This window comes from Phyllobates terribilis, unplaced genomic scaffold (assembly GCF_046119375.1).
Source record: "Phyllobates terribilis strain yellow unplaced genomic scaffold, ASM4611937v1 Scaffold_2__4_contigs__length_985480577, whole genome shotgun sequence".
In the NCBI taxonomy this organism is placed as follows: Eukaryota; Metazoa; Chordata; class Amphibia; order Anura; family Dendrobatidae; genus Phyllobates; species Phyllobates terribilis.
Genome location: NW_027362762.1, coordinates 701,394,861 through 701,414,132, shown reverse-complemented (window position 1 = coordinate 701,414,132; position 19,272 = coordinate 701,394,861). Strand labels below are relative to the sequence as shown.

At 40.1% G+C, this 19,272-nt stretch overlaps 1 protein-coding gene across 1 annotated transcript; it reads right to left on the bottom strand.

The window, feature by feature from the left end:
• Window positions 1–2,727: 2,727 nt before the first annotated feature.
• LOC141247432 (protein spinster homolog 1-like) lies at window positions 2,728–12,696 on the bottom strand. The gene is made up of 13 exons (XM_073669216.1): window positions 12,583–12,696; window positions 11,688–11,898; window positions 11,436–11,501; window positions 8,617–8,753; window positions 7,253–7,404; window positions 6,538–6,607; window positions 5,810–5,952; window positions 5,566–5,718; window positions 4,390–4,579; window positions 4,036–4,101; window positions 3,747–3,845; window positions 2,813–2,987; window positions 2,728–2,768 (listed from the first exon to the last, which is right to left on the bottom strand). The coding sequence occupies exons 1-13, from the start codon at window positions 12,694–12,696 to the stop codon at window positions 2,728–2,730; spliced, it is 1,617 nt and encodes a 538-aa protein (XP_073525317.1).
• Between the last annotated feature and the right edge of the window lie 6,576 nt (window positions 12,697–19,272).

The following is a 19,272-nucleotide window of genomic DNA, read 5'->3' as shown; positions in this document are numbered from 1 at the left end:
CTCTTATTCTTGACTAATTTAAACGGCAGGAGGGAAAATATTTTGACGTACTCATCCCTCCAAATCTGCTCTTTCACCTCGTTCTTTAAGTGGGCACCCAGGAGGCCCTCGTAGCAGACGTATACCTCGCCCCGTGCCCTATCGTCCAGATGAACCTTATCCTCTTTTTCTTTCGTGGTCTGATCTGACATGGGCGCAGGACCTGCTGCTGGTGCCTGAGAAACCCCTTCACCCTGCCTTACCCCCTCACTCCTCCTGACCCCACCTCCCAATGGGACCCAGGCTGACACTGGAGCTGGTGTTAGACTGTGAGCCTCCAGTGTGGCCGCGCAATTTTTCAAAACTGTGAGCATATTCTGGATACCCTCCCCTTCTTGTGAGGATACAACTTCTGAGGTGGGTCTCTGTGACATTAATATGGGGGGAAACGGACATGACATAGGGTAATACTCACCGGGCAGCGTGGGCAGTGCCGCCACACCGGCTGGAAATCCAGCATCCAGTCGACCGTCCTGGTCACCCGCTGTTACCCGTCCTGGTGCTGCTGCTCCCGCTGTGATGAAGGGGGGAAGAAGGGAGGGATCTCCCCAGGGGCCAAGGTGCTGGGCTGGCCTTGAGTACCAGGCACGTGGGGCTGCGTGAGACTAGCGGGCAGGGGGGACGAAAATGAGGCTACAAAACCCTCTGTGAGATTAGTAGGCAAGGGGGATGAAGAGTGGGCTACAAAACCCTGCGTGATACTCGCAGGCAGGGGGGGGGCGAAGAGGGAGCTACGAAACCTTGCCCGCCGCCCAGTCCAAAGCTGGCCATCGTGCCCTGTGCATCTTCTCAGGCCCTGGTTGAAGGCCCAGGTCACAGCTGCCTGTGTGTCTCCCAGCGATCACGTGACCGCAGGGCCTCCCTGCCACACAGCCAAAGGTCCTCCTGGTCACATGACCGCATGTCCTGCAGTATGCTTATCGAGACCCACTGAGCTATTTAGTTTGAGCCATACTATTACCAATGTATATCGATAAAGTTTGCTTGGTTGTATCCTTGATTGTATGATACTAAAAAGCATATTGCAGGCTATTGTTCCCATCTGTAAGCCAGGATGTTCTTATCCTGTCAAGTACCATTAATAAAATGTATGTCGGACCACTGGGAATTCTCACTCAGATTTATGATTGATTACTTCTATAATTCCTATAATAGAGGCTGCCCATATATGAGGGCACAGGACATTGAATGTAATGTGTGGATCTGTTAGAATCAAGGCCCAATCTGAGGCTTCTATGTGTTGGGGGAACCATATTTGCTCTATAATGCCCTGTGAAGATATGTACAGAAGCTCATGTATACTGCTATTTCATTATAGACTGACTATTAACTTCATTCAAGGTGTCAAATATTAAATTTTTATTAATTCATTCCCTATCAGTATGTCTTTGGAGTGTGGGAGGAAACCGGAGTACCCGGAGGAAACCCACGCAAACACGGGGAGAACATACAAACTCCATGCAGATGTTGTTATTGGTTATTTGGTTATTTGAACCTCAGCACTGCAACATAACAGTGCTAACAACTGTGCTACCGTGCTGCCCAAAAGTCTTCAGTGTGGCCCCAATGATGATAGGCCATGTGACGTAGAGATAGGTTGATCCTTGAATGCGTCTAACTGCATAAAGTCTTTAAATGTCATGTCCAGTAGCGAGAACAGAAACCGAGCCCGGAATCTGTCTCTTGATGCAGTAGGAAACTCACTCTTTGAGTGGGTACATCTGACTGCGGAAAGTTCAGTATATGTCATATCCAGTAATGAGATTAGAAACCGAGCCCGGAATCTGTCTCTTGATAAAGTAGGAAAATGTCCTATTCCGTGAGTATCTGACTGCGGAAAGCCTTGCAAATGTCATGTCCTTCGTGGGAGCAGAAACCGAGCCCGGAATCTGTCCCTTTTTTTCTGAAGCGCAGGTCATGTGATCATAACATGGAGGCCATTTCATGTCTCAAATGCAAATCTCTGCGGGAAGCAGCTGCAATGGTGGAACTAGTCTGGGGTAATGAGAAAGAAAAGTAAAAATAGGTAGAGTATTATTTACAGCAGGTGTGAGAGGTGCAAAGTATGCAACATATTTACTTATCTTCAGAACTCAATCATATGGCTGCAAGAAGATTCCACGAAAAATTACCCAGATCCTTTTTTTTCGTTTTAGTGGTTTTTTTTAAATACAATTGATACATTCCTGAACACCGTCCTCACAACCAGTAGGGAAGTATGTGACTTTTGGCTAAAAGTAGGTATAGTATTGTCATAATGATGTCCTAATAGCGTCTATTGTGGTTATCAGTTTCTAGCTAATAACAGGTTATGTAGATGTGAAGATGCTGGGTTTTACATTTGCAGATAATAGAGCTAATGCTAATCCAAGGTGGGGCTTTATTTTAAGTCTGGAAAAATGAAAATAGAGGCAATCCGGCACCATTTATTACTGTCCTTGACTCTCGGACCGCTCACTGGAACCATCCGACACATGGGAACCATACAAAAAAATCCATTAATAGCAAAGATTGAAAGGTGGCACTCACCGTCCCGTAAAAAAAGTTTTATTCAAACTAAATTAGTAACATGGATGCAGGAGGATCTGAGAAACATGGAGGATGACTGCCGTTTCACATCAAACTACGCTTCAACGGGTCCTAGTACAGTTGAATTTAGTTTGAATAAAACATTTTTTTACGGGATGGTTAGTGGCACCTTTCAATCTCCTCTATTATTTTTTTTAATTCTGCAAGATACATGAGAGGATAATGAACATATTTCTATACGCACCTTCAGACTCCATCTCTGCTTGCTTACGATCATTTTCAAAAAACAGGGCAGTTGCGAAAAAGAAACCTCCTCCAATCACCACCACAAATGGACAAGTCACCATAAGGGCGTACTGGAGACTGTGGAACTGCCATAGAGCAGATTTTGCTTTTCCTTTTTTGATGAAGTCAGATATCTGTAGATATGAAGAGATTAATAGTTATGCATGGGATGGATAATAACTTTCATACATATAAATACATGCACACATTTACCCGGACAGCAGCCATTGGATACTTGTTAGGAGATGTGGTGGCTAGAAAGGTCATGGAAGGATAAGGTGCCTCACTATGGATAGTGGAGGAGCTCCCATCCGCCAGACCACAAACACTGGCTCCAATTCACTCAGCCTCAGTGCTGCAAGTTGTCAGGAGTCAGGATTCATGTGGCCTCCTCCTACAGCAGATAATCTGACATAGCGCCAGGTCATCTTGTCTTTGGAGGTCTCTTGTCATGACCACAAGATTAGAATAGTTTGCTTGTATATACAGTAGGTTCTATTTGTTTTCTGTCGGGGTACTGGATTTGTACTGGATTTGTACTGATTCTGCATATTTCTACTGATTGTATGCAGCCTACAGATGTAGCAATAGTCAAACGACCATTTATTACCCAATGAACATTGATGTACAGGAAACAAAGTTCCATGCGTTCATTTTGCTTAATGCAGCCACCCCAATACAAAGAAAATCAGTGTCTGTTTTACAGTAATTGCAGAAGCACTATGCACACCTGTGAAAGATAATTTTACACCTGCTACATCTGTATATTCTGGGTGCTGTATGCAGACATGGAGGCCACAACAAATAATACTGCTTTACACAAGGTCCTGTATCAATAAGACCTCATGCTAAAATGTTCATAAGCCATTCCGGAAGCAATAACATCTACTTACCACTCCGATGAGATAGGGGCTCTCAACTTCTTCCAGCAGGACAGGCACCATATTCGCTATGGCCTGTGCTGTAGAACGTCTTGTGGGAGACACCACATACTGAAACAATAGGATATTCTGAGTAAGTAGAGCGAAGTCACAAAACCCAACAAAACAAGAGAACTTGGACAAAGTGACCAGATATAAAAATGAAAATCTTTGAGACATAAGTAAACAGCTCAGTCCACAAGGATAGGCCTTTACTAATATAATTTCAGCTATGATAAGTCTAGCATTTTTCTTTACTCACCAGGTGGATGTCAGCCGCAATGGAGAAGTTCATGGAAAGTAATATCTCTACGATGACTATAAAGACCTGCAGAAAGATAAAAACATTATATATCTGTCTGTCTCTATATATGCATATCTATATATACCTTTGTGTATTGAATGCTTCTCCATACTGGGATATGAGATACGCTATGTGCACAATACTATAATAACATTAATTCTTTTGCTTTTTAATCTATTTATTCACTCTAATTTCCAAACATTTAAAGACCGTCCCCACCATATACCGTAACAATGGTATCTAGAGCTCAATACATCAGATTTAATATAGACCCAGTAAATGGATTACAGCAATCTGTAAATCAGGACTTACATAAGTGGCCACAAGATTGAAATCTGCAATAAACAGCGCCAGAAACAAGAAAATGGCGGAGATCAGCAAGCCAACTCCACAAACGATTGGGTCCGCACAAGGGTTATATTTCTTGTATCTGTTAGCTATCTCCACTCCTGCTACAATTCCAAAGGCGCTGGAGAAGACTGTAAGTATGCCGGAAATCAGGCTGCAAGGAAATGTGATACAGAGATTAGTAAAGGAACTCCAAGTAATGCAATATAAATGATGGAATGCTCCAACTAATGTATCTTCTTCAGAGAATTGGTGTTTAAACGTTCTCCACTGGTACAATGCCATATTTGTACTAATTGTCTCTAGATTAGCCTTCAAGGTCCCAACTTTAAGAGAAGTCATTGTGATAACCTGCAGCGCATACATAAAACTAACTTTTTAACGTTTTAATGGCATGAGATGTGTTGAATGTTTAGCTGAGACTTTTTGAAAAAGGTAAGTCCTCGTGAATGAGTTGACAAATCTCCAGGGCTTAGTAAAAGTCGTCCAAAACCTCCCAGAAAGTTGATTTTAATGTGACTTAAAGCTTCAGAGGCTTCAGAGGCAGCCAAATGCAATTCCAAAGGAGGGTGAGGAAGGTGTCAATGGATGGAGGAAAGTGGTCTAAAATGGAGGCATGGCTATATGAGAAAAATTTCTGTGGCACACTCTGAGCCGTGATTGCCCCTCTGGAGTGCCTATTCTGAAAAGATGGCAAGTATGAATTGAAATTTGTTATTTCATTGTAAGAAATTGGAAAAAAATTTACTATGACAGGAATTCTTTACACCTATCTTTATAAGAAATCTGTTAAAATAAGTTATGCCTAATTTATTAAGATGCAAACTCCTTGTTAAAAGTTTGCCATATGTATGGCAGTTAGTGTGCCAGAAAATCAAATATGCGCCAGCCAAGTTCTGGTGTAAATTATAGTAAATTTGTTACGTCATGGGCGTCCATGCCCCCTTGCTTTGTGTGTATTTTTGGAAGCTGTTCATGGCAGAAAAAGAGAAAAAGTTGACAATTATTGAGCAAATATGACATCCACCATAATATGTGACTTTTTGTTAACACCAGGAAACTGGTCTGGCATAGAGAAAATATTATATCACCAACACCCCTCTCCAGTGAAAGTAAAATTAAGGTTTGATAAACTTGTACCTGTCATGATAGTTGCACACTTCAGTCTGACATGGCACCTTTTGTTGGATGACAATCCGTGTTTGTATCAGGAAAGAAGGAGCCCAGAACTCAATGGCACTAGCTACAAATTTTACACTCATAGTCCCAAGAGTAGAAAGTATAAAACTTTTGCTGCAGAGAATGAAAAAGGAAGAAACATGTCAATAACACAGAAGTCAGATGGTAAATCAGCAAAAACAGTCTCTACACAGAAAACACTCACTTATTTAACAGTTCTTTCAAATCCATCATCCAACTATTACAGTTTGGTAGTTTACTATTGTTCCAGTCAAAAGCTTCTCTGGGAGGTTCCTTGACAAAGCTGATAGTTAGCAGGACTGCTATAAGGCCCAGACCAGGGGTAACCTGTGTCACAGAAGAGAGAGACATAAGAGGCATTATATGTTATATACAGTGGTATCACCACAAAAAGAAAGTGACCACAGTCTAGTTTAAAGGGAACTTATGTTGAAAATGGTATCTGATCTCCATGCAGGATGTTATAGAGCAGGAGGAGCTGAGCAGATTGATATACATTCTTGTTAAAAAAGTTTCAGTAAAACTCGTATTATATTTATTGAGATCCATGTTAGTATGTATATAAGTCCAGTGGGCGGTCCTAATCAGTGATTGATAATCTTGCCCGTATGACTGTGCATTCACAGATAGCTGTCAGTCACATAGTAGGACCGCCACTGGACTCCTTACATACAACCACCAGGAATTTCAAAGAATAAAATGCAAGTTATACTGAATCTTTCCCAACATACCTATATATCATTCTGCTCAGCTTTTCCGCTATACTGTGCTGTCCTCAGATTGGACTGCATGTACAATGTAAGGTTACCTTAAGTAAACTGTGGATACGGAAGTAGTTCCATTAAGACAGTATAGGGATTATCTTTAAAATTTAGAGATTATCCAATAGAATCCCCCAGGTTTAGTACTTACTCGAAAGGCCCAGTGCCAATCACCACCTGCCGCGCTTGTCACTTTAGACCCAATAGTGTATCCAAGGCCACTACAAAAAACAAAGTGGTCATCATTTCAGAACATTATATATATATAGTACTGTGAAAAAGTCAGGCATGGGTAGTAGAAAAACAGCTGTGAAATAAGAATGCTGTACAAGAAATAGAAGTGTAAACCCACGCTCTTCCAATCTAGAAGATTTCAGGTGAACGTGCTGCAGCATGTGTAGGTTGTTTGTAAAATCCCATCCATATCCATTGTACATTTGCAAATAATTGATGGTACTGAATCCTTATGGGAAATCCCCAGCAAATCAATCCACCATGTCTAAACTTACTGTTAGGGAATGTTGCCACAAAGTCTTTATACCACTGGCAGAGTTACTAGGTGAGGCCACTTCCTGAAGAGGCTTCATTAGTGGTTCTTGCCCTCTTTATTTGTGGTCGCTCTGCCACCAGAGTTTTTTCTTTTTATTTTACACTATAGTGGCAAAATCACACAATGACTATGTTACTTCATAGTTTCCAAACCAGAAGTTACAGAACACTGAATATGTGCACAGCAATGTTGTTTTCACATTGCTGTGCACTATCTTCATTTTTAGCAGCGGTTTTGAGAATCTTTTTCATGTGGATTTCAGGAGGAATCTGCCTGATGAAGAAGCCATTAGCACATGTTCAGGTAACACACTTACCAGCCAAGAGGTGCAGTGAAGTAATAGATGGAAAGCATGCGGCTGCGCTGTTCTGCCACAAACAGGTCAGCAATGATTGAAGGGGCAATTGTGGAAAAGCTTGCCTCCACGGTTCCAATCAGTCCTTTTATTCCCAGAAAAAGTGGAAAATACTGTGAAAACATAAAAAATATTCAGTTAATATTTCAGGATCTTTTCTTAACAACTGCCTACTTGGTTCTGCAGAGGTATGGGAGTAGGTGTTTGAGGAACGTATTGAAAAAGACATTAAATCCACAAGTCATCATTTAAAATGTAACGGTCATTTTAACTTTTGTTTCATAGATTAAAATTATAAGACCAGCTAAATGTGGCCACCAATGGTGACAGTCACAGTTCTCTCTAGTAGAATTAATGTATATAACAAGCAATGAGAGTTCCAATAAAACTTAACCTTTAATGCAAAATGATAAAAAGTCGTGTTCAAGAACACACATGTATATATAGACAAAAAGGTGTTAAAAGGAATTAATGCTGATGAGCATACATTCTGGACCATACATGGTAATAACAATAAAGTGCCCACAGCGACAACAGTGCATGTTAAAAAGCCTGAAAGGTCTCACCCATCTCCGCAGTAATATTGATCAAACAAGTGCACTGCCACTACATTTAAGTGTATGGGAAGCATAGACAAATTCTTGAGATATGGGAACTTGGGACCTCTTTTTTATTGATTGGGTGCAGAGGGGTAACTGTGATGCAAGACCCAAAAATTATGCATTGAATAGCAGATAAATGATTTTGGGGGGAATAACCCCTGTAAGGCCACTTTCACGCATCAGTATTTTGGTCAGTATTTTGCATCAGTACTTGTAAAAAAAATCAGGAACAGAACATAAAGTCAGAAAAAGTATAACAGATAGATTTGTAACTTTTTCCCAGTTTGTCGCGCTCCTGGTTTTAGGTTACAAAATACTGATCTGAATACCGACAAGTGAGAGGCCTACAGAAGATTTCCCATTCAGTAGTGTGAGGGCGCCATGTGTCCACCCTTACAAGAGCCATAACAGTGGCCATATTAGTTGAACTAAGTTTTCTGAGAAAAACAATAGCAACAAAGGGCAGAGAAATAGCAATATGGCTTTGTTCACATCATTGTCACAGTTTTCATTGTAAACGGAAACCTGTCTCATGATGGACTAGGCGAGGTCTACCACATTACTTATGATATCCAATATTGACTTGGCTGTAAGAAATACTATTTTTCCCTCCAAAAAACCCTGAAATCGGCTCTAAAAGGATGTGACCTCAGCTTTAAAATAATAGATTTACTATGTTAGTGTTGCATCTGGAGAAAAAACATCAGCTTATGTTCTACGTACCTCGTTGGGAATGAAGGAAATGCAGAGGTTCACGACTGTCCAGAAGGACATCCCTGCACACATTATGTTCTTCCTGTTACAGCGGTCACCCAGGTATCCAAAGACTTGATGAGCCAGTACATAGCTGACGATGGAAACTGAAGGGGCGAGGGGAAAAAAGATGTCTTTGTAACAAATTATCACTTAACCCCTTATCACTTAACATAGACCTATCAGGACTTTTTTTTCAAGACAAGTTGTCTTTTTGAATAACACCATTAAATTTACCACATAGTGTGCTTAAAAATAGGAAAAAAAATCCAACTGCGGCAAAATTGTAAAAAACGCAATTCTGACATTGTTTTTTGGGAATTGTTTTTACGGCTACAATGATCTGGCATCATGATTCTTCTTGTCACTACGATTATGGCAACGTCCAGTTTTTGTAATAGTTTAAGTGGTGAAAAAATATGGACATTTTTTGCTTTAAATTTTTTGATTGAGTTGCCATTTTCCGAGACCAGTAACATTTTCATTTTTCGGTTGATGGAACTGTGCAGTGTTCATATTTTGTGGGGGGAAACAACATTTTTATTGATATCATATTGGAATAGATATGACATTTTGATCGCTTCTTACAGCATTTTTGGATTTTTTTTTTTCTGTATATAGTGTTTACTGATCGGGTTATTTATTTTATATTTTGATAGATCAAACCTTTATGGATGTGTGATATCACATATTTGCATTTTTATTTAACAAAAATGTATTTTTAATGGGGGGAAAGAGGAAGTAATTCAAACTTTTGTTTCTTTTTTCATGTAGTTTAAAACTTTTTATTTTTACTGTATTTGTTAGTCCCCTTAGATAACTAGAACCTGCAATCATCAGATCACTTGTACTATACTACAGTATAAAAAGCTGACCTTTTTTGCTGTATACAGGAAAATAAAAGGTCTCCTTTGAAGTCCAGCTCCCTGCTGACATTAAGGTCTTCAACAGATCCCCACCCCCTGACTGTCTTACCATCCCATAGGCTTCTTCTCAGGACAGCGGATGGGCGTATAGAATGATGCATCACCATGCCATTCCGTTGTTAATGCCGCTGTCAGAAAATGACACAGGTATTTAACAGGTTAACAGCTGAGGGCGGACTCCTCTCCAATCACAGCTGTTAGGGCTCATACACATCTGTGTATAAATTGAACTAGTGCAATCCGATAGAAAATCGCACTCTGACTAATGTCATTCACTGATTCTGTGCTCATCTGTGATTCGTTTTTTCTCAGCTCAGATCAGACTGAGAAAAAAATTGCAGCATGCTGCGAGTGCGGAAAAGAAAAAATCACACAGCAAACAAACCAGGCGCGTGCTTTCTGATTTCTACGCACCCAACTCATAGGCAACCTGGCTTTTTATCAACCGAGTACAGTAAATTCACAGCGTGAACCATCAGAATAGATAGATACAAAGATGTCAGTGAGCTATATAATTAGTGCAGTGCGTCTGTAGATTACTGTCTATGTATTTAGCTAATAAATATAAAACTAAATGAAAAAAATAGCATGGAGTCCCCCTTATTTTTTATACCCAGCTGAGAGAAAGCAGACAGTCGGGGGCTGGGGTTATTATTCTGGGAAGAGGCCAATATCCATGAAGCTTCCCAGCCTACTAATATCAGCTGCCTACATAGTCCATATTGGTTATTAAAAAGGGGGGACCCCACAAAAAATTATGTGGGGTCCCCCCTATTTTTAATAACCAGCTACTAATATCATCCCTCAGCTGTCTGCTTAGCCTTTGCTGGTTATTAAAAATAAGGGGGACCCAATGTAATTTTTTTTTCACATCTTCCTTTTTAATAACCAGTAAAGGCTACGTAGACAGCTGTCAGTTGATATTAATAGTCTGGGAAGAGCCATGTTTATTGCCCCCTTCCCACAATAATAACACTAGCCTGCAGTTGTCTGCTTTCCCACAGTTGGTTAGTAAAAATAAGAGTGATCCTATGCCATTTTTTAAAAAAAAATAATTATTCATTTAATAAGTTTAAAAAGGCTAAACACCCTTTAGTTCCACATGAAAGGCACTAAAGGGTGGTAGTTTATTACATGTAGGGGTCTTGTGACATTGAATATCTACAGGACATCTATCCTATTTATTCTATCTGTTCTATCTATATATATCTGTATATAAGATTGTTTTATTACTTAGAAAACTAGCTTTAAATGACAGACAGTAACTGTATGTAAAAGCTGATGTTAAAAATGCATTGCATACGGATGTCATAAAGGGGCTACTTGATAAAAATCTCATTGTACTCGCATGACACTCGTCCTACTTTCCTGGAACAACTTTGGAGCAATTTTATTTACGCTGATGCGTGCGAGCCCTTAGGCTACGGTCACACTATCAGTATTTGGTCAGTATTTCACATCAGTATTTGTAATCCAAAACCTGGATTGGGTCAAAAATGCAGAAGTGGTGACGCGTTCCTATTATACTTTTTGTCTGATTGTTCCCTCCTGGTTTTGGCTTACAAATACTGATGTAAAATACTGACCAGATACTGATAGTGTGACCGTAGCCTTTAGAGGCACGCTCTGTGTGTCACAGCTATTATCTGCCGGGAATATCCTGCTCTATACACCCGCTTTCATCTTGCTCCATACATGTACGGCGGATGTCAGTAATAGGTTAAAGGGTCATGAAATCTTCCAAAGTGGATCATTTTGACACTGAGATGTTATCAAATTTGAGTCAGGGATTTGATATCAGTCCTCCTTCTAATGGCATCTTTCATGGTGACTTACAGAATATAATTTGATATTGACATTTACCTATGTTCTGCCATCCAAGTCCACTGTCCTCTATTATAAAGGTGCTTTGCAGATATGGCCTCACCCCTACAAGAACAAGAGAAGAGCACAAATGATCATTTGTAATTAGAGAACTGTTGTACTTTTTTTAATAGGCTTCTCATATGCCCTGAAGAGTCAGACAGTCGTGGTGCTATTATAGACACCTTCACAGCTACAGGCTTAAAAAATCTTCCCCCCAGACGTAAAACCTTTTACCCCTCCTTCACCTACCTTTGTCAATAAAGGAATTCATGTAGATTACTAGATTTGTGTAGGACAGAATCAATATAGTAATGATGGAGCGTACATAAGAAATTACACTCCGGCCATTTGTGTCCTGCCTATCAAGTCTAGCTTTTTCCTCATCCTCATCATCAAACATCTGTATGATAGTATGAGTGCATTTCTGGAGAGATGCCATGTTAACAGAGCCCTGAAAACACTGGAGATAGACACAGAAAACGGAAAAAACATTTAATTACTCTCATCATCATCAATTATATAAAGTACAGAAAGTCTGATAGTCCAGTAATAGAAGATAACCTGGACTGGCCTACAAAAGCAGGTGCCATGTAATAATGTTATACTGCGCTATTTTCCTAAAGACCTTGGGGTAACAATTGTTTAATATTTATCTCATAAATCAATAATGCACATGATTTGTAATATATCTTATCACATAAATCAGTCTCTTTCTCCTCCTGGACTGATCTTTCATTTTAAAAAAATGTAATTCACCAGTAAAATCTGTATTCAGTGAAGACAGATTTTTCCATTACTGAGAAAAGAAATGGCAGATACTACAGATAAGATACTATGTAAATGAGATGAATTAGAACAGAAGAGCTGGAGACAGATATCCTCCTTCTCCTCCTTCTTCTCTACATAGAATCTTATCATTGGCAGCTGCCATCTCCTATCTCAGTAATGGGAAAATCTGTCTTCACTGAATACGGATTTTACCAGTGAATTGAGAATTTTGAAAATGAAAGATCAGCCCAAGAGGAGAAAGAGACCAATATCTTTTATAAGATATATTACAAATTTTCTTAATGTCATGCGCACTATTGATTTATGAGATAAAAATTAAAATGATAACTACACTTTGAGCGATTGTTAATCTTACCTCTATTACCAAGAGGTAATACCAAGGCAAAGGGGATGACTTCCCGAAAATCAAGGCTTTAATTTGACCGTGAGTGGAGCAGTGGTCGATTATGTGCTTTGCAGCTCCACTCATTCTAATGGGAGACGAAGACCAGCCGACCATTAATTCCATTAATGCCAGATTACTATAATGTGACTATACTGTACTGTGTATGGATAATTCCAGGCCTGGTAATCCAGAATGGGTTATCTGTCTATAATAACCTGCAGGTCGTGTCTCAATGTCGGAAGTCCACTCTGACAGAATAGTGAAAATGTGCACCCAATCAGCAGCCACTGATTGGCTGCAGCAGTTACATGACATAATACTGTCCCATGACTACTGGGAGACACAGTGCCAACATTATAGGAACGGAACCAGTCCAAGAGCTGTTGAGTGTTTTACTTGTATATTGTGCACTCAAGCTGTTAAGAGGGGTTGTCCAGTTATAGACAACCCATTTAGTCACTAGAAAAAGGTTAGACTTACCTTGTTCTCTCCACAAGAGGGCGCTGACAATTCCAATCACTTTTTAAAACTCTCTATACTGTAGTAAGTTTTGCAACACAAGTTGTGAGTGCAACACACAAGAGAAAGTGACTGGGACCAAGGCTTCTCCCATTGTTATAAGCGGGGACTGATTGTGACATCATCACCTGTCACTCAGGGTTCTAAGCCATCGTGATGTATTTCATAATTAATATTGGGCTGCTATTTAATATAAACTAATTGGTAATGATGACCACCTCCATAGGCTTGGTTCATACTAGCGCTTGTTTGTGATTTAAAAATATGTCAAAAAATATATATAAACAGCAATACAGTAAAAGCAAAAAACAGACATAACACAGACACAGGCGACAAAGAAAGTTGGTGAGTGACAAACACATTCTCAATCTTCTATGGGATTTATTCACTCACCAACTTTCTTTGTCGTCTGTGTTGTGTCTGTTTTTTGCTTTTACTATATTGCTGTTTATATATATTTTGACTGACTCAATAAAATTGATATTTTTATTAAAAACATTGTTGTACGTTGTTCCTGGCACATCCCCCTTTTTACTCTTTGGTTACATATTGGCTTTTGTGCCTTATGGGGACTCTAATTAATCTAAAAATTTGGGTTGAATTGAGATTTATCTGACGGCTTACTAAAAGAAGCAAAAACAAATGCAAATGTATTTATATGTAAAGGTTTCTGCGTAAATCCCTTTGCCGTTGGCTTATCCACTTATTCTATTTCCATTTTTTTCTCTTGGAAAGAGTGCAGTAAGTCGCGCTATTGTTCATTTGAAAATAAATAACTAAAAAATGAACAGGGCAGAAAGAAACTGACCAATTACATCACCCATTGAAATCAATAAGTTGTTGAACCGATCAGTTACATTGTGGTTTTCTGCTTCTGAAGCAGAATGAGAAGACTAAAGATCACTAATAAGTTCTAGGGTGAACCCGGCCTTACCTGCCTACCTGTCTCTACCTTACACATTGCCTGCACAAGTTTACTAGCCATTAGTCTACATCAGTGCTGAGAAATCGTAACATCTAGTGGAATATATATATGTATATATATATATATATATATGTTATACACATACATACATACACAGTATACAACTCTTTTAGATTGTTTAAGGTTCTTTGTTGGTACAAGTAATAGCAATTATTATTGTATATATCTGGCACCATTAGCTTACTTTTGCATTCATGTCATGGCCCACAATGTAGATTATGCTAGCGGTCAAAAATCTATGGTCATATATGCTGTAGAACTAAAGGTTCCAGCATTCCTATACCATCTAGACATACTAAAATGCATTGTTTCCCAGCAATTGGAGCTCCAGTAACCTCACTGTGTAGTGATCACAGTGATGCATGGCTGGGCTGTATAATTTGCAGGGAAATGCTCGCTGTACACATAGTTAGACTTACCTTGTTCTCTCCACCAGAGGGCGCTGACGATTCCTATCACTCTTTAAAACTCTATAGCAAGTTTTGCAACACAAGTTGTGAGTGCAACACACAAGAGAAAGTGACTGGAACCAAGGCTTCTCCCATTGTCATAAGCGGAGGCTGATTGTGACATCATCACCTGTCACTCAGGGTTCTAAGCCATTGTGATGTATATGATGATTTATATTTATATACCTTTCTAGATAGATAGATTGATATGGGAGAGATAAATATCTATTTATCTATCTATCTATCTATCTATCTATCTATCTATCTATCTATCTATCTATCTATCTATCTATCTAATATCTACAGCAGTGTGAAAAGGTGTTTGCCCCTTCCTGATTTCTTATTCTTTTGCATGTTTGTCACACTTAAATGTTTCAGATCACAAAACAAATTAAATATTAGACAAAGATAACACAAACAAACAAAAATGCAGCTTTATTATTAAGGAAAAAATTCGAGTCCTCATCTCCCATCAGCCAAACACCATATAAGGAACACATATTGCTATATAGGCGCTATATAGATGATTTAATCATCTTCTGGAAGGACACAGAAAAACAAGCAACTTCTCTTATAGAGGAACTTAACGAAAATAGTTGGGGTATTTCATTTACATATAATATGGAGAAAGAAAAAATCCATTATCTGGACCTGGAAATCAGTCACTCTAATAATAAAATTATAACTAAAACCTTTTTTAAAAAAACGGATTCTAATGGATTTTTGGACTTTCGGAGCGCACATTATCCAAATGGAAGCAGAACATACCGTTCAGCCAATACCTGCGCATCCGAAAGAACAATACGAAAGACAAAGATTATGTGGAACAATCCAAAATTCTGACTAAAAAATTCTTGGATAAAAAATACCCCAAAAAATTGATAGCAGAAGCCTATGAAATCAACCTGAAAAAAAATCAAAATGAATGTCTGTATGAAAAACTCACAGAAAGAAAACAGTGCTCTGTTATAGACAATGAGCAAACAAATACGTACAAAAAGAGAAATAAAAATGATGAAGAAAATAACACAAGATGGCATTATAATTTTATTTCTGCTTTTAATCAGGGAAGTGTGAAAGTAAGACAGATTTTAAAAAAGTATTGGTACATTCTAAGAAGGGATTCCTTTCTCAAAAAGTGGCTACCGGAGAATCCTGGTATCACATTCCGGAGGGGGGTTACTATTGGGAACATTATTGCGCCTAGTGTCTTAGGGAAACCCCTCTCTCCTTCAAGACCAAAAAAGACTCCTATACAAAATCCCCTTGGAGTTTTTAGATGTGGATCAAAAAAATGTCATTGCTGCAATATCATTAGTCACAAACAAAAATGTATCACATCAAGAAGCACAGGAGAGACAATAAATATAAAGCAGCACCTTACTTGTGAGAGTGACCACGTTATCTGCGTGATCAATTGTGCCTGTGGTCTTCAGTACGTGGGCCGCACTACACAGACACTGCGGTCGCGTATGAATGGCCACAGACACAACACTAAAAAAGGTTTTTTAAAACACAGTTTGTCCAGACACCTTTTAGTTAAACACCACAAACAAATTGACATAAAGGTAACTCCTGTTGAACAAATACCACAGAATGACATACATAGGATCCAGAAACTAAACAGAAAAGAGTCTTATTGGATCTTTCTATTGAAAACCCTATATCCAGATGGTCTTAATGATATAGTGGAAAATGTGTGAGGGGGGGATAGAAAGGAAAAAAGAAGAGAAAGAAGAAGAAAAAAAAAGTTTATATTTATTAATGCACAGCCCTATTTACCAATACTGAAAAAAAGCTCATTTCTGTAAAAATAACTGTTATATTTTATGAATATTTTATATACTAGACTAACAATTATGTATTTTTATGATCAGTACCATGTAATTTTTTTTTTATATATATAACCACCACCAGATATATTTTAATCACAACTATGTATTCTAATATTACTATTATATATTATATATATAGAAAGAGAAAGTAAGGAAGGGAAAGGGAAGGAAATGAAAAGAGAAAGGAATTTTTATTATATATATGTTCATTCTAATATCAAAAAATATATCATTCTAGTACACAGAATGGTGTTAGAATGTAATGTTGAACAACTACCCACTCTCCTAACTTAATTGGGGTGTGGTGTCAATCCTAATCAATTCAACCAAGTCAAGGAAAGAAAAAAAACAAAAAAAAAACACGACATCTTAAGAGTAACCAGTCTATAAAGATTGTCTTCCCTTAAAGTCCTTAAAAGTACATATTATACCTGATGAAGGCCGTTGCTGGCAGAAACGTGTTGTTGGTTCTTAATATAGTGTCCGAATAAATCTGATTTTGAGAAAAAGAATTCATCTGTAACGATCCTTATCCTCTGGAAGCGCCGAAAAAGGGAAATCTTCTCTCCACTACAATATCCAACATGCAAGCCTTATACCAGGGCTGACATAGTTCCCGCATTTGTGCTGCAGACCAGAGGATTGCAAAAAGTTGATCCACTATACGGATCATTTGAGTGAAAATACAAAACATCTAAAGGGTGAGTGCACAAAAACAAATATTGTTGTGGCAAATGCACATATTCATCTACACTTAGACTCTGCGCCCCTTGTCTCCCCTTTCATTCTTTTTTTTATATCACTGTGATTAAGGAAAAAAAGAAAGCGAAACCTACAGGGCCCTGTGTGAGAAAGTGACCCCCCTCCCCCACACTTAAAACATAAATTAACTGTGGTTTATCACATCTTTGGGAAGCTGAGTTCAATTTCCCTAGTCACACACAGGCCTGATTACGGCAACACCAGTTCTCAATCAAGAAATCACTTAAATAGGACCTGCCTGATAAAGTGAAGTAGACCAAAAGATCTGGACATCATGCTGGAATCCAAAGAAATTCAGTAACAAATAAGAAACAAAGTAATTGAGTTCTATCTGTCTGGAAAGGTTATAAAGCCATTTCTAAAGCTTTGGGACTCCAGCGAATCACACTGAGCCATTATCCACAAACGGCAAAAACATGGCACAGTGGTGCTCAGGTACTCGTCCCTCGGGTCGAGCAAATTGGAATGCTCGAGTGCTCGGTCCAAGTAATGAGACCAATCTAAGTCTATGGGAAACTCGAGCATTTTTCTGGCACCCCTCCCCTCCCCCCTTCCCCCAGCAGTCTGCGGAGAGCCTAAAAATTGCCCAAATCGATTGGAACAGTGCTCATATGACATGGGAACAGCATGGGGAAGACCCCTGGAAGCATCTCTGACTCCCAGATCACTGCTGTCAACAATGTTGTCAGAGGATTATGCCACTTTTACGGACTCACAATAAAACATACAAAAACTAAACCAAAATAGATTTTCCTGGGAAAAAATGTTAAGGAAGATCCTTTCCAGTATAATGACTTGTATATAAGGCAAAATAAATATACAAAAACAAAAATGCTCCTCTACATCTTGGGCTATGTTCACACATTTATACAGTGCTGAAAAGACATGGGAACAGCATGGGGAAGACCCCTGGAAGCATCTCTGACCCCCAGGGCACTGCCTAAAACTGTGGTCATCTCAGCAGACGTGATCCTATATTACTGCAGTAATAATACAGATATTTTTGGAAACGTGACAAATCTTAAACTCCATTTAAAATGGGCAAGGTGTGTGTCAAGGGACGGGGAAATGGACGTTATGGTGATGGTGTGTAACGGATCTGGGAGGCGGAACCTCTGAGCTACTATACAAGGGGGCGGTCCTTGTAAGGGAGCGGGTGGCGACCAGGGAAGACGGGCAGGCAGTCACAGCAGGTGACCGGGACAGTCTCTGAGTGAACGGGCTGGAGGTCACGGCAAGTGACCGGGGCAGTCTCTGGATGAACGGGCAGGAGGTCACGGCAAGTGACCGGGGCAGTCTCTGGATGAACGGGCAGGAGGTCACGGCAAGTGACCGGGGCAGTCTCTGGATGAACGGGCAGGAGGTCACGGCAAGTGACCGGGGCAGTCTCTGGGTAAAGGGTAGGTACGACCAGTGATGGCAGAGCCTCCAGGTAGGCTAGCAGGCAGATGGTAGATGTGTGCTCCCAGGTGAGCAAGCGAGAGTCTCTGGAATGGCAGGTGGTCACAGCACGTGACGGCGGAGCCTCCAGGTAGGCTAGCAGGCAGGTAACAGGTGTGCGCTCCCAGGTGAGCGGGCAGGAGTCTCTGGAATGGCAGGTGGTCACAGCACGTGACGGCGGAGCCTCCAGGTAGGCTAGCAGGCAGGTAGCAGGTGTGCGCTCCCAGGTGAGCGGGCAGGAGTCTCTGGAATGGCAGGTGGTCACAGCACGTGACGGCGGAGCCTCCAGGTAGGCTAGCAGGCAGGTAGCAGATGTGCGCTCCCAGGTGAGCGGGCAAGCTGGTCCATAGACAGACTGACAGGAGTTGGAGGGCAGACCGTCGGACCTCAGGCTAGCAGGCAGGTAGCAGAGGAGCGCTCCCAGGTGAGCGGGCAAGCTGGTCCTTAGACAGACTGACAGGAGTCGGTAGGCAGACCGTCGGACCTCAGGCTAGCAGGCAGGTAAGCAGAATATCAGGCAGGAATCAGACAGCAAACTGGCAGGAATCTGGCAGGTAACTGGCAACGGGACCTGAGGGCTGAAGCAGAGTAGTGAACAGTGCAACAACATTGCTCGGGCACCTCCATTTTGGAGGAGGTGCCTTATATACGGTGAAGTCCTCCGGCCATT

Excerpts from the sequence above, each read along its gene's own strand:
- LOC141247432 (XM_073669216.1), bottom strand. The coding sequence starts at position 12,696 with ATGAGTGGAGCTGCAAAGCACATAATCGACCACTGCTCCACTCACGGT. Across the intron at positions 8,754-11,435 it reads ACTTGGATGGCAGAACATAG|TTTCCATCGTCAGCTATGTA; the intron begins GTAAATGTCAAT and ends TCGCCCCTTCAG. Across the intron at positions 4,102-4,389 it reads TCAATCTTGTGGCCACTTAT|GTCTTTATAGTCATCGTAGA; the intron begins GTAAGTCCTGAT and ends ATCTTTCTGCAG.